This window comes from Rhea americana, unplaced genomic scaffold (assembly GCF_003343005.1).
Source record: "Rhea americana isolate MKP2758 unplaced genomic scaffold, rheAme1 scaffold_416, whole genome shotgun sequence".
Taxonomy (NCBI): domain Eukaryota; kingdom Metazoa; phylum Chordata; class Aves; order Rheiformes; family Rheidae; genus Rhea; species Rhea americana.
Genome location: NW_028186553.1, coordinates 383,492 through 397,010, shown reverse-complemented (window position 1 = coordinate 397,010; position 13,519 = coordinate 383,492). Strand labels below are relative to the sequence as shown.

At 46.6% G+C, this 13,519-nt stretch overlaps 1 protein-coding gene across 4 annotated transcripts in view; it reads right to left on the bottom strand.

Moving 5' to 3' along the window:
* Positions 1-243: 243 nt before the first annotated feature.
* Positions 244-13,519, bottom strand: part of NRF1 (nuclear respiratory factor 1) — a 51,016-nt gene continuing 37,740 nt past the window's right edge. For 3 of the 4 annotated variants that reach the window (XM_085314936.1, XM_085314938.1, XM_085314939.1), the window contains one exon: positions 244-572. In XM_085314936.1, coding sequence (XP_085171062.1) covers positions 409-572 — 164 coding nt within the window. In that variant the 3' untranslated portion in view covers positions 244-408. The remainder of the gene's footprint in view (positions 573-13,519) is intronic. The other variant, XM_085314940.1, reaches the window with a different exon arrangement.

Below are 13,519 nucleotides of genomic sequence, written 5' to 3'. Positions count from 1 at the left end.
AAGTCCACGTTAAAATCTTTGAAACCTAATTGGCGAAGCGCGGAGGGCCGCGGCCGGGAGGCGCCGCCGAAGCCGCCGGCGGCCCCGTGAGCCGGGCGGCCGCCAAGGGCGCTGGGGGCGTGCGGGGGCCGTTTTGTTTCGCTTTGTTTTTTTTAAATCTCCTCAGAATGAAAGTCCCGTCACAATTTGGCTTCTCACTCCTCCGAGATCAGAGTGGCGCTATAAAAATGCACTTAACACACATCCGCTGCTATTTTTTTTTTCCTTTAAAAAAAAGGTTAACAAAACCTCTGCTTCCAAAGCTGGGAGACTCCATGCCACCTGATTGCATCTCTGGAGAGGCGTAAAAAATTATTCGCATAAGAGACGAGGAAAAAAAAAATCACCATGATCGTGCCCTGGGCATCGTCACTGTTCCAAGGTCACCACTTCCACCGCCTGCCCGTCCATGGTGACGGCACTGTCTGCTATCCTCGTGGTGACGGGCGCCATCGCCACCTGCACCGGGCCGTTCCCCTGCGCCAGGCTGGTCACCACCGTCTGGTACATGCTGACGGGGATCTGGACGAGGCCTGCGGAGACAAAACAAAGAGGCAGCGGGGCTGAGCAGGAGCCGGTTCGCCGGGCTGCGCGGTCCCCCGAGGTGGCTCCACCACGGTTGAAGGGTGCCGCTGGGCCACCTCTTCCTTCGCGGCTCTCCCCCAGCGCCTGTAATTCTACACCTCGCTCATCCTCCTACAACCCACCAGACGAGGAGCCTACCAGCAGCCCCTGCTGCGGAGGCCCCTGGGGTGCCATCCGTCTCGCTCGTGAGCCTGACGGTGCTGCCCCAAGGCAGGTTCAGCCTCCTCCGACGCATCCTCTGTCCTCGCCACATCCTGCCGCCGCTCTGAGACGGGCAGAGGTGGCCACGAGGCACGGGAAGGGCGGTGGGAGACGCTGCTCCTTGCCAAGCCATGCTGGCTCCAGGCCTTTTCAGGCAATCACGTGGGCACATCCATATGCACCCCTCTATATATGTCTACCTTCACATGCTTGTCTGTCCAGAGAACGTCAGAAAGAAATACAGCCGACCTAGATTTAGGGTGAAGCTTACCCAGATGTGCATCACGGAAAAATTGTGCTGCAGACATGACATGTCACCTGGTTTGGTATCAGAATATTTGGCATCGAAAAACCCAAGCAGGCAACAGACATAAGAAAGCAAACCAAGTTTCTCAGCCCTTCCCCACCTACGAGTTGGGTCCAGCACAGTATGAAACATTGCCATTTTCCTAAGGGCAGTTCAGCTAGGAAAAGAAATCAGGAACCCCCGAGTCAGAAGCTCATTGCGCACTTGCAAAGTCTGGGGCACGTTTCTGGTGGCAGCGCCATGAAGGAAAGCCCTGCTGTGACAAACACAGTGAGTTTGGCTTAGCCAGGTAACCACCATCAGCGTAACACCAAAACAGAACGAGGCCCCTGAGGACCTTGCAATGTGAATCATTAAGGGAAGTAGAAAAATTGCAAGAAAGGAGCACTAGTACTGCTGGATATGTCTGCATGCCAGGCAGGGCGAGAGGGGTCTTTGGAAGGGAACCTTCTGCACCTCTGCTGGAAAAAAACCTTTCGGGGTCCACAAGTCCAGCCACTGAAATCACACCTCATCTAATGCCCCCTGCCAGCACAGCATGGTGGTTCTCTTCTAGCTCAAACAGTTCAGGACAGCGGGCTCCTGATTCAGGTGTTCTCAAAAGAGGAGCGCAGACTCATTTGATTCAGGTTTCTGTGGCCGAGACCAGACCTCTGTCCCACCAAGGGCATCGCTTAAGAATATGAGGCGGCAGAGCATGGCTTGGTGTCCTCAGATAACTTACTGTACAGACAGGAAAGCTTATGACTTAATCGTGCTGACCAGGTTGGTGACCGCAGCAGAGAGGTCAGTGTGCTTTGCAGCTCTTTGACATCTCTCAAGATCTCCAAGCACACTACAGATGAAGAAAGTTTTGCAACCCCGCAGCAAAAGGACTGTGCCCACACGCATGGGCACACAGCAGGCTCACGGTACAGCCGAGGAACCCTGTCCTGCTGCAACGGTTCAACATCTACAGCCATGAATGAAGCGGAGTCAGAAGGCACAAAGTTCCCCAGGCACTTTCTAACAGTGAGGAGTTTTAGGCTACAAAGCATTGAAATGAGAACTCATGTTTTGCCCTCCCAAAGACAATCTCCAATCAGACTCTCCAACAAAATGTAGCACATCCCAGCTTAAGCAGGTTCTGGCACAAATCTGGAGATGTGGTCTAGGGTCCAACCATGCCCCCACTTCAGGCCAACCACCCAACTAGCCCTACAAGTTATTTGGGTTGCTCATCTGGAGATAACTGGAGATAGCTGGAGCTCTCTGAAATGACAGTTTACGCCCTTGGCCAACCCAAAGACCAGAGTCACCACAAGCAACTGACCTGTCCTCGTGGACCATGGCGCACACAGGGTAAAAGCTTGCTCCCTCAGGGCTGGTCAAAGGCAAGCACTAGGTAGGATGGAGCTACTGCCTGCCAGAGGAAGTTGTTATCAAAGATGGTGAGATGGAAAGCCTGAACGGGGGTTTCTTGGGAAAACGTGAGTTCACAGCACCTAAGGTTTGGTCGAGGCTGACCACATCTCGGCCACAGCACACCTAGGAGCAGAGAACTCTCCATGAGAGACAGCGACATGCAGATCCCTTTCTGCATGGGATTAAGCTAAATCGCCTCAGCATCTGACGTAGCAGCCTTCCTGGCAGGAGCGGTAACGAACCAAAGGAGGAGATGGGTGAGGGCTGGAAAGTCTGCTATGCATTAAAGCAGAGATGATCGCCCTTGGGAGAGATACGATTAAACTACTGAGATACTGTAATCAGGTCTAGGATTGGCCCTGTGCTGCATCTGTTCAGACCTGCACCCTGATTAGCCCTAATCTAGCTGGCATATGTTAATCTAAAGCACGGATTTCAGACCCTTTCAATTGTATTAAAAACAGGAAATCCATTAGACAAAAAAACTTTTCAAGTCTCTGAAAAAAGTACATATCTGCAAATAAAGTTGAGTGCTGCTGGGGTGCTCCGCAAGCAACAGGGCAGGCGCGGGCAGGAAAACCCTGCCGAAGGGGTGCAGCGAGATCCGTCCGGGCCCCGTGGCACAGCACCGCGTCGGCCGCGCGCGGCTCAGACCTGCTCCTACCTGGCGAGCGACGGCAGCAGCCGCGATTAATAATGCAGCGAGCGGCGCGCACAATGGGAGCCGGCTCGGCGGCAGGCAGCGGGAAGGTGCAGCTGGGACGCGTGTTTGCTTCCCCTTTGTGAAGGGATTTCCTGCCTACAGCGCTCCGACAACACACCCAGTCACCAAAAACCTCTCCGGGGGGAGTGCTGCGTGAGGCACAAAGCCTGGAGTCATCTTCTTCCTTCCTGGCCACCATCACCACCTCCCCTCCCTACCGGCGCCTCTCTGCTTTGGTTGGGACACGAGAGCCAGCTCCAGCAAACTGGTGACAAGGAGGACATCTCCATGGCGAGCTGGGCTGAAACCAGGCACCAAGGCCTGTCTGCCAACCTAGCCTTTCACTTACCTGCAACATGCCAGGAAAAGATTTTGTGAAGGATCAGCCAGCTTTGCGACTGTGAGGATGGATGCTATCACATGGCCAGTGTGGCCTACCAGCCACCAAGGGGACAGGTGAGAGGACACCAGAGCAGCCAGGGGAGGAGGAGAGCTGTGGCAGGCCTTACAGATTGATATAGGGACCACGAATCAAAGTCTGCGAAGGATTAGAGCTGGCAGGCTCCGAGAAGGCTAGCTGCGCTCTAATGCCCGGTCAGATGATCTTAGCAGCTGCATTTCAGCTGGGAGACTCCAGCGGTCATTAGGAGATAACACAACTCCTGCTGGTTCAGCAGAGCAGAGGTTACAGTTTACAGAAGAAAAAGGGTAAGAGTTAGGCTAAGCCTACAACTGTGGGGAACCACAGGCTTCAAAGAGGCCAAAAACCATGTAATGACTGACACAGATGTGTCACCTCTGACAGGGAGGGTAGATCATCAGCAGCATCAGAATTTTGACTCTATAATGAAGGTGACAGCACAGTTAAACCATTATGAGGGACTTTGTGGGCAGAAGGCCACAAGGTGGGACATTGAGAGGTTGAGGTGCTCTGGAAACTGGTGTTCAAGTTCAGCAGCATGCTGGACATCCAGGGCAATCGATGGTCAAGGGACTGGGATCATTAGTGCCAGTTTCTGCTTTACTTTTACACCTCTTCTCCTCCTTTGAAATCAAAATAAGTGCAGCAGGAGAAAGAGATGTACTCCATGTCCAGATGTTGGACACTCCTAATCCTGCCAAATCTGGAAAGCCATCCTACTGAGAGATACCAGGTCCCCCCCCCCCCCTTTTTTTTTTCCTGGTACCTCAGGCTAAGTCTATTCCCAAAAGCACATCCTTACCTCCTATTCAGTGTCTAGTAGCATAAAGCAGCTCAGGCTACCCAATAAGTTGCTCAAAGTACACAGATAACTAACTAGCAAAGAAAATCTGATCTTTGATGCCTCAATTCCATGAATCAGCTATTTCCTGGCCATAGATGAGGTGAGGCTTATGCTACCCTGCCTGTTGATAACATCCATTGCAGTGTTGTTTGTCAACACCTGCACACAGGGACTGAGGGCCCATTCACCAGCATCCCATGTGGCCCCAAATCCAAATGCCGAGAGATGGAAGTTGATGCTCTAGGACCAGCAATCCCAGGCCATCAAGTTTAATTAGTGGATATGTCATGCCAGGGATGAAGCAATAATGATGGACCTGAACGGAGAGTGGGTTGGAACGGCAATACAGATCCTACCTCAGCTAATTCAGGACCCATCAGCAAGGGAACTTCACAGCCCAAGGCAGCCTCAGACAAAGCTCTCTGTCTGAAGCTGGACTATAAGGATCAAAGTTGTGATAGGACTTATCTGAAGAGACTTCCTGCCACATGTCCTGGGAACATTAGGAACATTCATTACAGTGACAGAGAATTTTCATCTGGACAGTTGGATTCTGCAAGCCTTGAAATGTTCCCTTTGAATAGAAAAATCTTCATTGATACCAAGGAAGGAGTTGCCTCAATAACCAGTATGGACAATACAGACATTTAAAGTAAAAAGCTTGAAAGCTTAGTCCTCAAGTCAAATACCAAAGGCATGCAGAATGGCTAGAAGAAGAACACATATTCTCAAGGGACCTCTCAACTGCCAGTCACTCAGGGAGAGAGATGTCATCTATCATCTGAATGTGGACTCTTCCTGAGAACGTACGTCTTGGTACGGCCCTCTATGCCACAGAAAACCTGTACAGTAAGATCCTACTCTGCAACCTTTTCTGCCTAATGCTCAAATCACAAGACAAGAGCAAAGCCTTTGAGAGTCAAGAGACATGAACCAGTCTCATTCAGGACCACACAAGGCAACAGCAGTCTGTCACCATGCCGAACCTGGACGCAAGAAAGGAAACTGTCTCCTTTTGTTTCCAAAAGTGCAAAATTGTCATCTTTGGTAGCATCAACTTCAACTGAGAGCTGATCTTGTGCCCATGCAAACTCTTGTGGGGGCAGTCTCTGGAAACGGAGGACTGTGAGGAAGCAAAAGGCAAACTGAAAAATGCAACTTGTCTCCTGCATTAAGGACCCAAGAGTCTGAAGTAATGTTTAGATATGCTCTGTGGCACTGAGACAGTCTAACCCTAGCAAGAGGTGGAAGAGGAGACAGCATGAGGTTTTTCAACATACCCTCAGGAATGCTGGTTAGGAAAGAGTTTAAGAGAGGTGCTGTTCACAGAGGTAAGTTTGTGTTTTTGGAAGTTGTGAAGCTTCAAGAAACACTGCTCTGGAAGCTGAGCACAGAGTTGTGAGGAGCTACAGCTAAGGCCTGTACTCATCAAGTAGCACAGAAGTACCACTTTTTCAATGTCTTTCATAGGGCAAAATAGAAAAAGCACAATGACTTCTGCCATTACCCTGGAGCCCTTGACACAGCATAGGACATCATCTGCTTTTTAGCTAGGCAATGATATTATCAACAGCCAGCACTCCAATGGAGAGCTGCACGTTCCCTTCCAAAACAGAGTCCCAGAGCCCACTTCAGATCAGCAGAAGCCATAAGCCAGGCCAGCTCATCCAGCGCTGCTCTCAGGGCTCCACTGGTACAACAAGAACACTCAGCACCACCAAGAAAGCAGACTCGATGTGATGGATGCCAAAGTCAATATGCCTTCCTCTACTCTCTTGGACACCAACAGGGACAACTGCTGAAAACTGTCTGGTTCATCATTTCCTTTGAACATCTGCAAGTGCTGCAGAGTCAGGAGACCACCGTGAGTGCCCTCACAAGTCTCCCTGCCTGCCACTAGAGGTTCGAAGGCCTTGGATTGCTCAGGCCATGCTCAGAAGACATGAAATTTTCCACTGGACTTTCTTGGTTGCTGACCTCCAGCCCATTCACAAGCTTTGCTTGCTTCACTATTCTTAACTAGCACTGAGGACACACACGTTGCCCAGCACAATCAGCATTTCCCCGTAGATATTCCTGAAACTTCATTTCCCCCCACCTCTAGAAGCACAAAGTCTAACAGAAGTTATTGGGTTCTGAAATGCAGTATAGACCACCGGCACAGAGCTAAGCAGATATTTGATTGCTACATTTTGTGACTTTTGAAGACATGATGGAACAATTCCGGCAGAAAATTCAAAATGAGCAGATTTTAATGGACAGAAATCAGAAGCAAGGAACTGTATTGCTAGAGAACTTCTCAGCAATGAATTGCCCTCCTGGGGCAGCATAATGGAATTAAAACATCACTGAGCATGCTTTATTCTGTATATGTAGAATAGTCCGTAAACACATCAAATGGTCTGATCTTCCTTTTCACAGTGGGACAGGATAAGATATGAGCTTGAAAAGCAGCAAGGAAACTGTTAGATATAGGGTTAGCAAAGCATTGAAATAATCTGCTTGGGGAACTACAAAGTCTCCATCACTGGAGATCTTTAAGAGCCAGTAAGACTGATGCTGGCTTGGACAAGGGGCTGGTGTAAGCAATCTCCTGAGTTCCTTTTCAGTCTTATATGTGAACAGTATTTTGCAGGCTCCATTTTATGCAAAGAAGTTATGATACAGTTAAGCTATACAGTGGAGTTCCCAACCAAGCAAATTTGACATGGTGCTAGGACATACCAGACAAATCAGTTGGCACTAGAAGTATTTTTTGACAGTAAACTTGGTAGCTAGTCAACCCCATTCTCCCAGCCACATATAATTTCTTTCAGCAACATGGTAAAGCAGCAGGGATGACCTTATTACTCTTCACAGCTACCATTTTTTAAAAAAGGATAGTCATGCAAACGGAAATAAGGTCACATGGATTCTGACAAAATGGTAGATATCGTCGCCTACAATACAGGTAGCAAAACCACCTGAGTGCAGAGCAGTGACTATATCCTCTAACTGAATGCTGGACTAATGACCATTCCCACTCTTACCAGGACAGAAAATTGCAGTGCTGAAGTGTTACTGGCATATTATTGCTCACATGAGAGGACTGTACAGCTTTCATATTAAAAACTGCTACACCGGGTTTTTATAAAATCCACATTCCTCTGCCTAGGAAACAGTCTTGGCAAGATTTCCAGAAATAACTGCCTTGGCCACCTCACTTTCGGGGGACTAACACAAGACGTCATCAAGAGGGTGGAAGTACAGGCAAGGGGCATGAGCATGTATCTTCAGAGAAACAATCAGACATCTACAACAAGATATAAATTGCACCACCTAAAACAAAGACTCTCAAAGTCACAGATTACCCTGCAAAATCCTCTGACTGCAGAGAAGCCTTCACAAACTGAACTTGTCCTGTGAGATATAAGGTGTTGACATGACACCATGGACAGGGTGTCACTCAATTTCAACTGTGGAGTTTAAGCATTGATCCTCCAAGATCAATGGGGACAGAGGAAGCAGAAGACATCTCTTAACAAAGGCACCTACCTCAGGATAAGATGAACTATCCCCTGAAAGTATCTCTCTCTTTCCACTATCGCTGGAACATCAATGACTAACTCAAATTAGACATCTTTTAGGATAAGATGATGATTGGAAGAATTTTCACCATCTCAAATGGCTTACTGACAGATCACAAAAAACCCATGCAGTTATTCCAGCTCTGACAACTTTCTAGATACACAACAGTCCCAGTCTCCTCTCCTCTCTGCACTGTTGTTTTCAACATAAAAACAATTGTTCCAACAAATTATAATTTTTAAAAAGTTATAGTCCTTACTTTGTTTGGTGACCTCAAGTGTACCTCAAAGTTCACCATCTGTCTTTTCAAGAGCTATTCTGGTCAAAATCACGGTGAAGAGATACTTAACACAAACCACACGAAGTTTTGGTAGCAAGCTGAGTAAGGGCACCTGACAGATGGAGCACTAAACTGAGCATTGCAGTCTAGCAGGCTCCAATATCGCCTTGACTTTTCCTTAGAACAGAAGATAAGCACAAGAGACAAAATGAGATGCAACATTTCCACCAACCATTGCATGGGATGTAGGAAGGGCACAGCAGCCCATAAGCCACTGTCTACTTCCCTGCACCACCTCCATCTTCAGGATCACACCTCAGCCTTTCAAACTGGCCCTGTGTGTCACGTACCTGCTTAATATCATCAGTGACTCAGTCTTTCCTTAGCCTTGGCTCATCTTGTTCTACTTAAATAAGCTTTCCTCCTCTGTTCGTTCAGAGGAAAAGGTGTGTCTCAGCAGCCCGTAAAGCCAAGCTGATCTGGTACCTCCAGCCCAATGCCATCAGAACTGCATGAGCCAGGTTTGCAAAACTATGCTTACACAGCTCATTTCTTTTTCTCCATTTAGCTTCAGCAAAGGCCATTTGATGCTTGGCATTTTCGGAGTACTTATTTAGAAGCCAAGACGTTGACTTCAGACCTAACTTTGGGCACTTGTATGCTGTTTATCCTCAAATTTGGTCAGACTGACCTTCTTTCTCTATCTTCAAGAAGACAGCTCACTGCACTGACATCTTATTACACACTTCTATTTTTTTTTCTTTCTTTTTTTTTTTTTTTTTTTTTTTTTTACAAGCATGGGAGAGTCACAGCTCAATCAAGATCTGGAGGGCTTTTGGTTTCATCTCCCTTATTTCTTGGCCTTTCAACTTTAGGTCTACAGGAGAGGAAGGCAATCCATCCTCAAAAGGGACCTCGTGGTTGCTTGTGGTTCCTTTCAGCAGACCATGGCAGGGCAGGCATGCTTGTGCCTCCCACTTTGTTCAATATACAAGCCAAGAGAATAAAAAAGACCCAGTTTTCATCCTGGAGAGAGAGCCTACAGTACATCACACTCCTTTATCAAGTGACTAACAAGATCCCTTGAGATTTTTTTATTTTTATTGTTGTTCTTTTGGGATGTTTGGATACAAAACACTGGAGATGGGAAGTTGCTGATTTNCTCCTTTATCAAGTGACTAACAAGATCCCTTGAGTTTTTTTTTTTTTTTTTTTTTTTTAATTGCAATGCTTTGATACAAAACACTGGAGATGGGAAGTTGCTGATTTACAAGAATCTCTGTCCCTAGAGGTGACAACTCATCCTATTAAGTGACATACAAAAAGGGTTTGAGTGGTGCTCATAGAACTATCTCCTCTGAAGCCCCAGTACTTTCAGAGAAAGAGAAAGAGGCTCCAGAGAGCCAAACCAATACTCAAACTCCTCCCTGGCAGAGCAAAGATCCACAGTCTTCAAGAAGTGGAGACAAACAGCTCCTTCACTGATGACACTTCACAACTGCCATGCATCTCTCTCTTTCCAGCCCCTTCCTGATAGACCAGAAGTCTTCCATTTGTAATCATCTACAGCGAGGATAGTAACATAAGGAAAAATTCAGTTATTCTTAATGTTGGAAATGACTACTTTAATCTGAAATCCTGGGTCTATTACTTTGCTCATTTATCACTTGTTTTCTTCTTTGAAGAAAAAAAAAAAAGAGAGAAGAGAAGAGGGTGCTTAGGAAAGAAGGCAAAGCAGCAGTCTGGTATCCTCATGGTGGATTAGCCTCACACCTTCAGCCTTTAAGCCTTACATAAGGTTACCTGTCCCTCCCTCTCCTCTCTGTAGGGTGCTGAGGATGAATTTAAAACTCAGTAACAGCAGGACCTGGACATTGGCACTGCCAGAATCAAGCTGTGTCTATATTATGTATTGCATACGAAGATCAGTTCTTACGCAGCCCAACACACAAGTTCTGGGTTTCTGGTGGAAGTTAGTCTAAAGCCAAGTCAATTTTATGCGTAGAAGATGAGGTGAGGAACATGCAAGTAGAAGACTAAACAGGCATGTGTCTACCTGTGAGCTGAAAGCTTTTTTACCCAGACTCCACGGGCGAAAGCTTAGCAAATAACCCTTCTAAGCTTCCTTAATCAGCTGGCTTTGCCGCAGAGTGAAGGGCACACCTGATAAGATTAGCAGTCTATCATGGTCAATCATGTATATAGGAAACATAGTTAAAAATAGAGAAAGTACACAATACCTACTGTCTGCTCAACTTGGAATAGTCTTTTTCCTACAATCTGTTTTCTGTTAAGAAGCTATTTCAGACGGAGCAGGCAGGTGTAACTAGTGCAAATCTTCTCAAAGTAGAGACGGGAAACACCTAAGAAATTAGAGTCTGCTTCTCTTCTGATACATCAGATAGTGAACTGATGACTGGACAGAAGATCAATATAGCACCGTAAAGCTTCTGGACAACCACCTAATAGGGATCTCTATTATAGTTCGCCATAAGTACTTTGCTAACTTCCCTGCTGTTTCTTGAGAAGTCCGGTAATTATAGTACAAATTTCTATCTTCTCTTCCATTTTCGAAGTTTTCAGTTTAATTACTACAGAATCCTACTATACTTCCTATAGAAAAGTGTACTCATTACCTTCTAAAATCCACACGGTCTCTTCTGGAGGAAGAACTGTGTATCTTGACTGATTTTATCCTACCTTTGAAACGGCCTTTAGGATCCTACATTTTCTATAGAGTTTATTAAAGGCAACTGTAAGAATTAAGGCAGTCCTATCCAAAAGAAACAAAATTTTACATTACTTGAGCTTGAAGGACTAAAGCCTATTTTTGAATACATATAGTCATTTGAATTTATTTTTTTTTTAAGGACTGAAATAATGTATATTCTAATGAAGCAGACAATTATTTGCCAGAGTTTCCACAGGAATGATACTCTGGGCACCCCTGCAAACCACAAACAGTATGCAAGGAGAATATATGTCATATCCAACTGCATTGCAAAAGAAAGGTTTCTCCACAGTCTGAAAGGCTGATAAGCTGCAGCTGGCAGAAGTGTCCGTGGACACACACACGTAACTTTTTCTATCTATCTTCCTGTTTCCCTGTCTACCTACAGGGGACAGCCTACCTCTTAGATTTTATTTTTTTTACAACATTCAGCCAGTAGTTTCTCAAAACTGATGAGATGCAGCAAGTTTATTTGAGTCTTTTTCCTTTGCATTGCTGTTTTAAGTCTGCATTATGTCTGTGACCTTTAAAAAGCTGAATTTTACAAATCCAAAGACCACAGCTCTCCCACAACCCCAGCCATTACCACCATGCTGCTGAGTGTTATTAAACACACGTCTGTGCCCAGCTCCGTCCTCCTCACCAGCTCTTTACTTAGGTAATGACTACAGGAGAGCTGGGCTTGCATAAGGCTGCAGGACGGGGCTGTAACACAGTCGCACGCCCTGCAGGCACGCGTATCTCCACCCCCGGCCCGGCAGCGCTCAGGCGCAGAGCAGGGGATGAGACAGCCATTACAAGATGCCCTGATGCAAATATATACTCAGCTTCTGATATCGTCCCCTTAAAAGTGTGAAAAGAGGGGAAAAAAAAAAGACAGATAAATCTATCCCTTTTATCCCCAAGAAATACCATGCACAGTGAGGAGCCTGAAGGAACAAGTGGCAGCACCACCAGCAGCTGAACCCCAATATTGGAAACTACCACCACAAAAATGAACTCACCTGGGGAACTCTCTGCCAGGCTCCACTTGCAACCTGAGCAGTCTGCTGCTAGGAAGCCTGACAATAAAATGCAAGCGTAAAAGGCTGAGCAAAAGCTAGATACTACAGCTGCGCAGGGCAGTAAGTAGGGTAATTCATGTATTCATGGGAAAAAAAAACATCCTTTTGCTTATTGGTCTTTATACGTGAGCTAAAATACAAAACACTTGCAGCCTTAATTTAATTCAGTGTCCACATATGATGTAACACCATAGTATTAGGCACAGTAACTTAAACGTTCCTATCTCTATAGAGCATTCCGTGCGTAAGTAAGCGGGAGGGAGAGTAAGTGATAGGCGAGTATCAGATGCTTGTAGATATTTTGCAAATATTTAGATGAGTGGCTTAATTGGACCAGAGAGGGCTGACGCGGAAGGGCTGCACACAAGTGAGAGCAGAAAATCCATCTCACAGTGGCTTGGGCCACCTCTAGTATTGCTCTCCGCTCTTCCCTGAGTAATGAGGGATGAGAAATGAATGAGAGGCAGAAACGCCTGCCAAAGTGGCATTTCTATTTATCCCAAGAGCACTAGGCTAGAAAGATCATGAAATCCAGGCACTCAGCCTCACTGGCCTCTGAAAAGAGCCCAACGTATTTTTTTAGGCTATAACAGACATGGATCTAATGAGTTTCACAAGTTAGCAGACTGCACGATAGATCACATGTGAACATGAACATTAGCATATACTACAGAGCATTTAACACATGGAGATATAAAGCAGCTATTGTTCTGGTAGTAAGGTAATACGTAACCAGATAGTCTCTGGCTTCATCTAAAAAACATTTTCCCAGCATTTCCCTGACTCGTTCGGCAGGAACTTCTCTTTGCTACAACAGAGTGCAGCATTCATGTCCAACAAACGGGTCCAAAATTACGGCTTTTCTCCTTCAGCACCACGTTCCTGACTCGAGACTCCTGCTTTACCTTCGGCAACACCAGAACCTGCTCCATCCGTCATGTCTAAGCCCCATGCCCCCTGGCTGGGGGGAAAAACCGTCGCGCTCCCGACCTGAGAGAGCTGATGTGAAGATGCAGACAAGTGAAGAGCACAGGTTTTGGAGGACCAAGAGCTCTGGAGGACCAAGAGCTCTAGAGGACCTTCTCCACCATGCAAAGGAGTTCAAAGTTTGACCTTGCAAATGCATAAAGCTGCAACTCTCGTGCCTCAGGTCTCTGCTGGGACCTTACTGTATGCTAGCTACAACACTAGCTGCGATGAGGGAGGTAAGCACACATCTTTTTCCTCGGGAAAAGAGGGCTACACACACACCTTTAGGGTCCCTCTTTCTCTACTGCAAAGCATAACCCTTAGATCTGGCTATGCAAGCATCCTTGCTGCAGAGCAGCGCACGTCCTCGTTGCGATGGTGTTGGGCATCACTGCACTTTATTG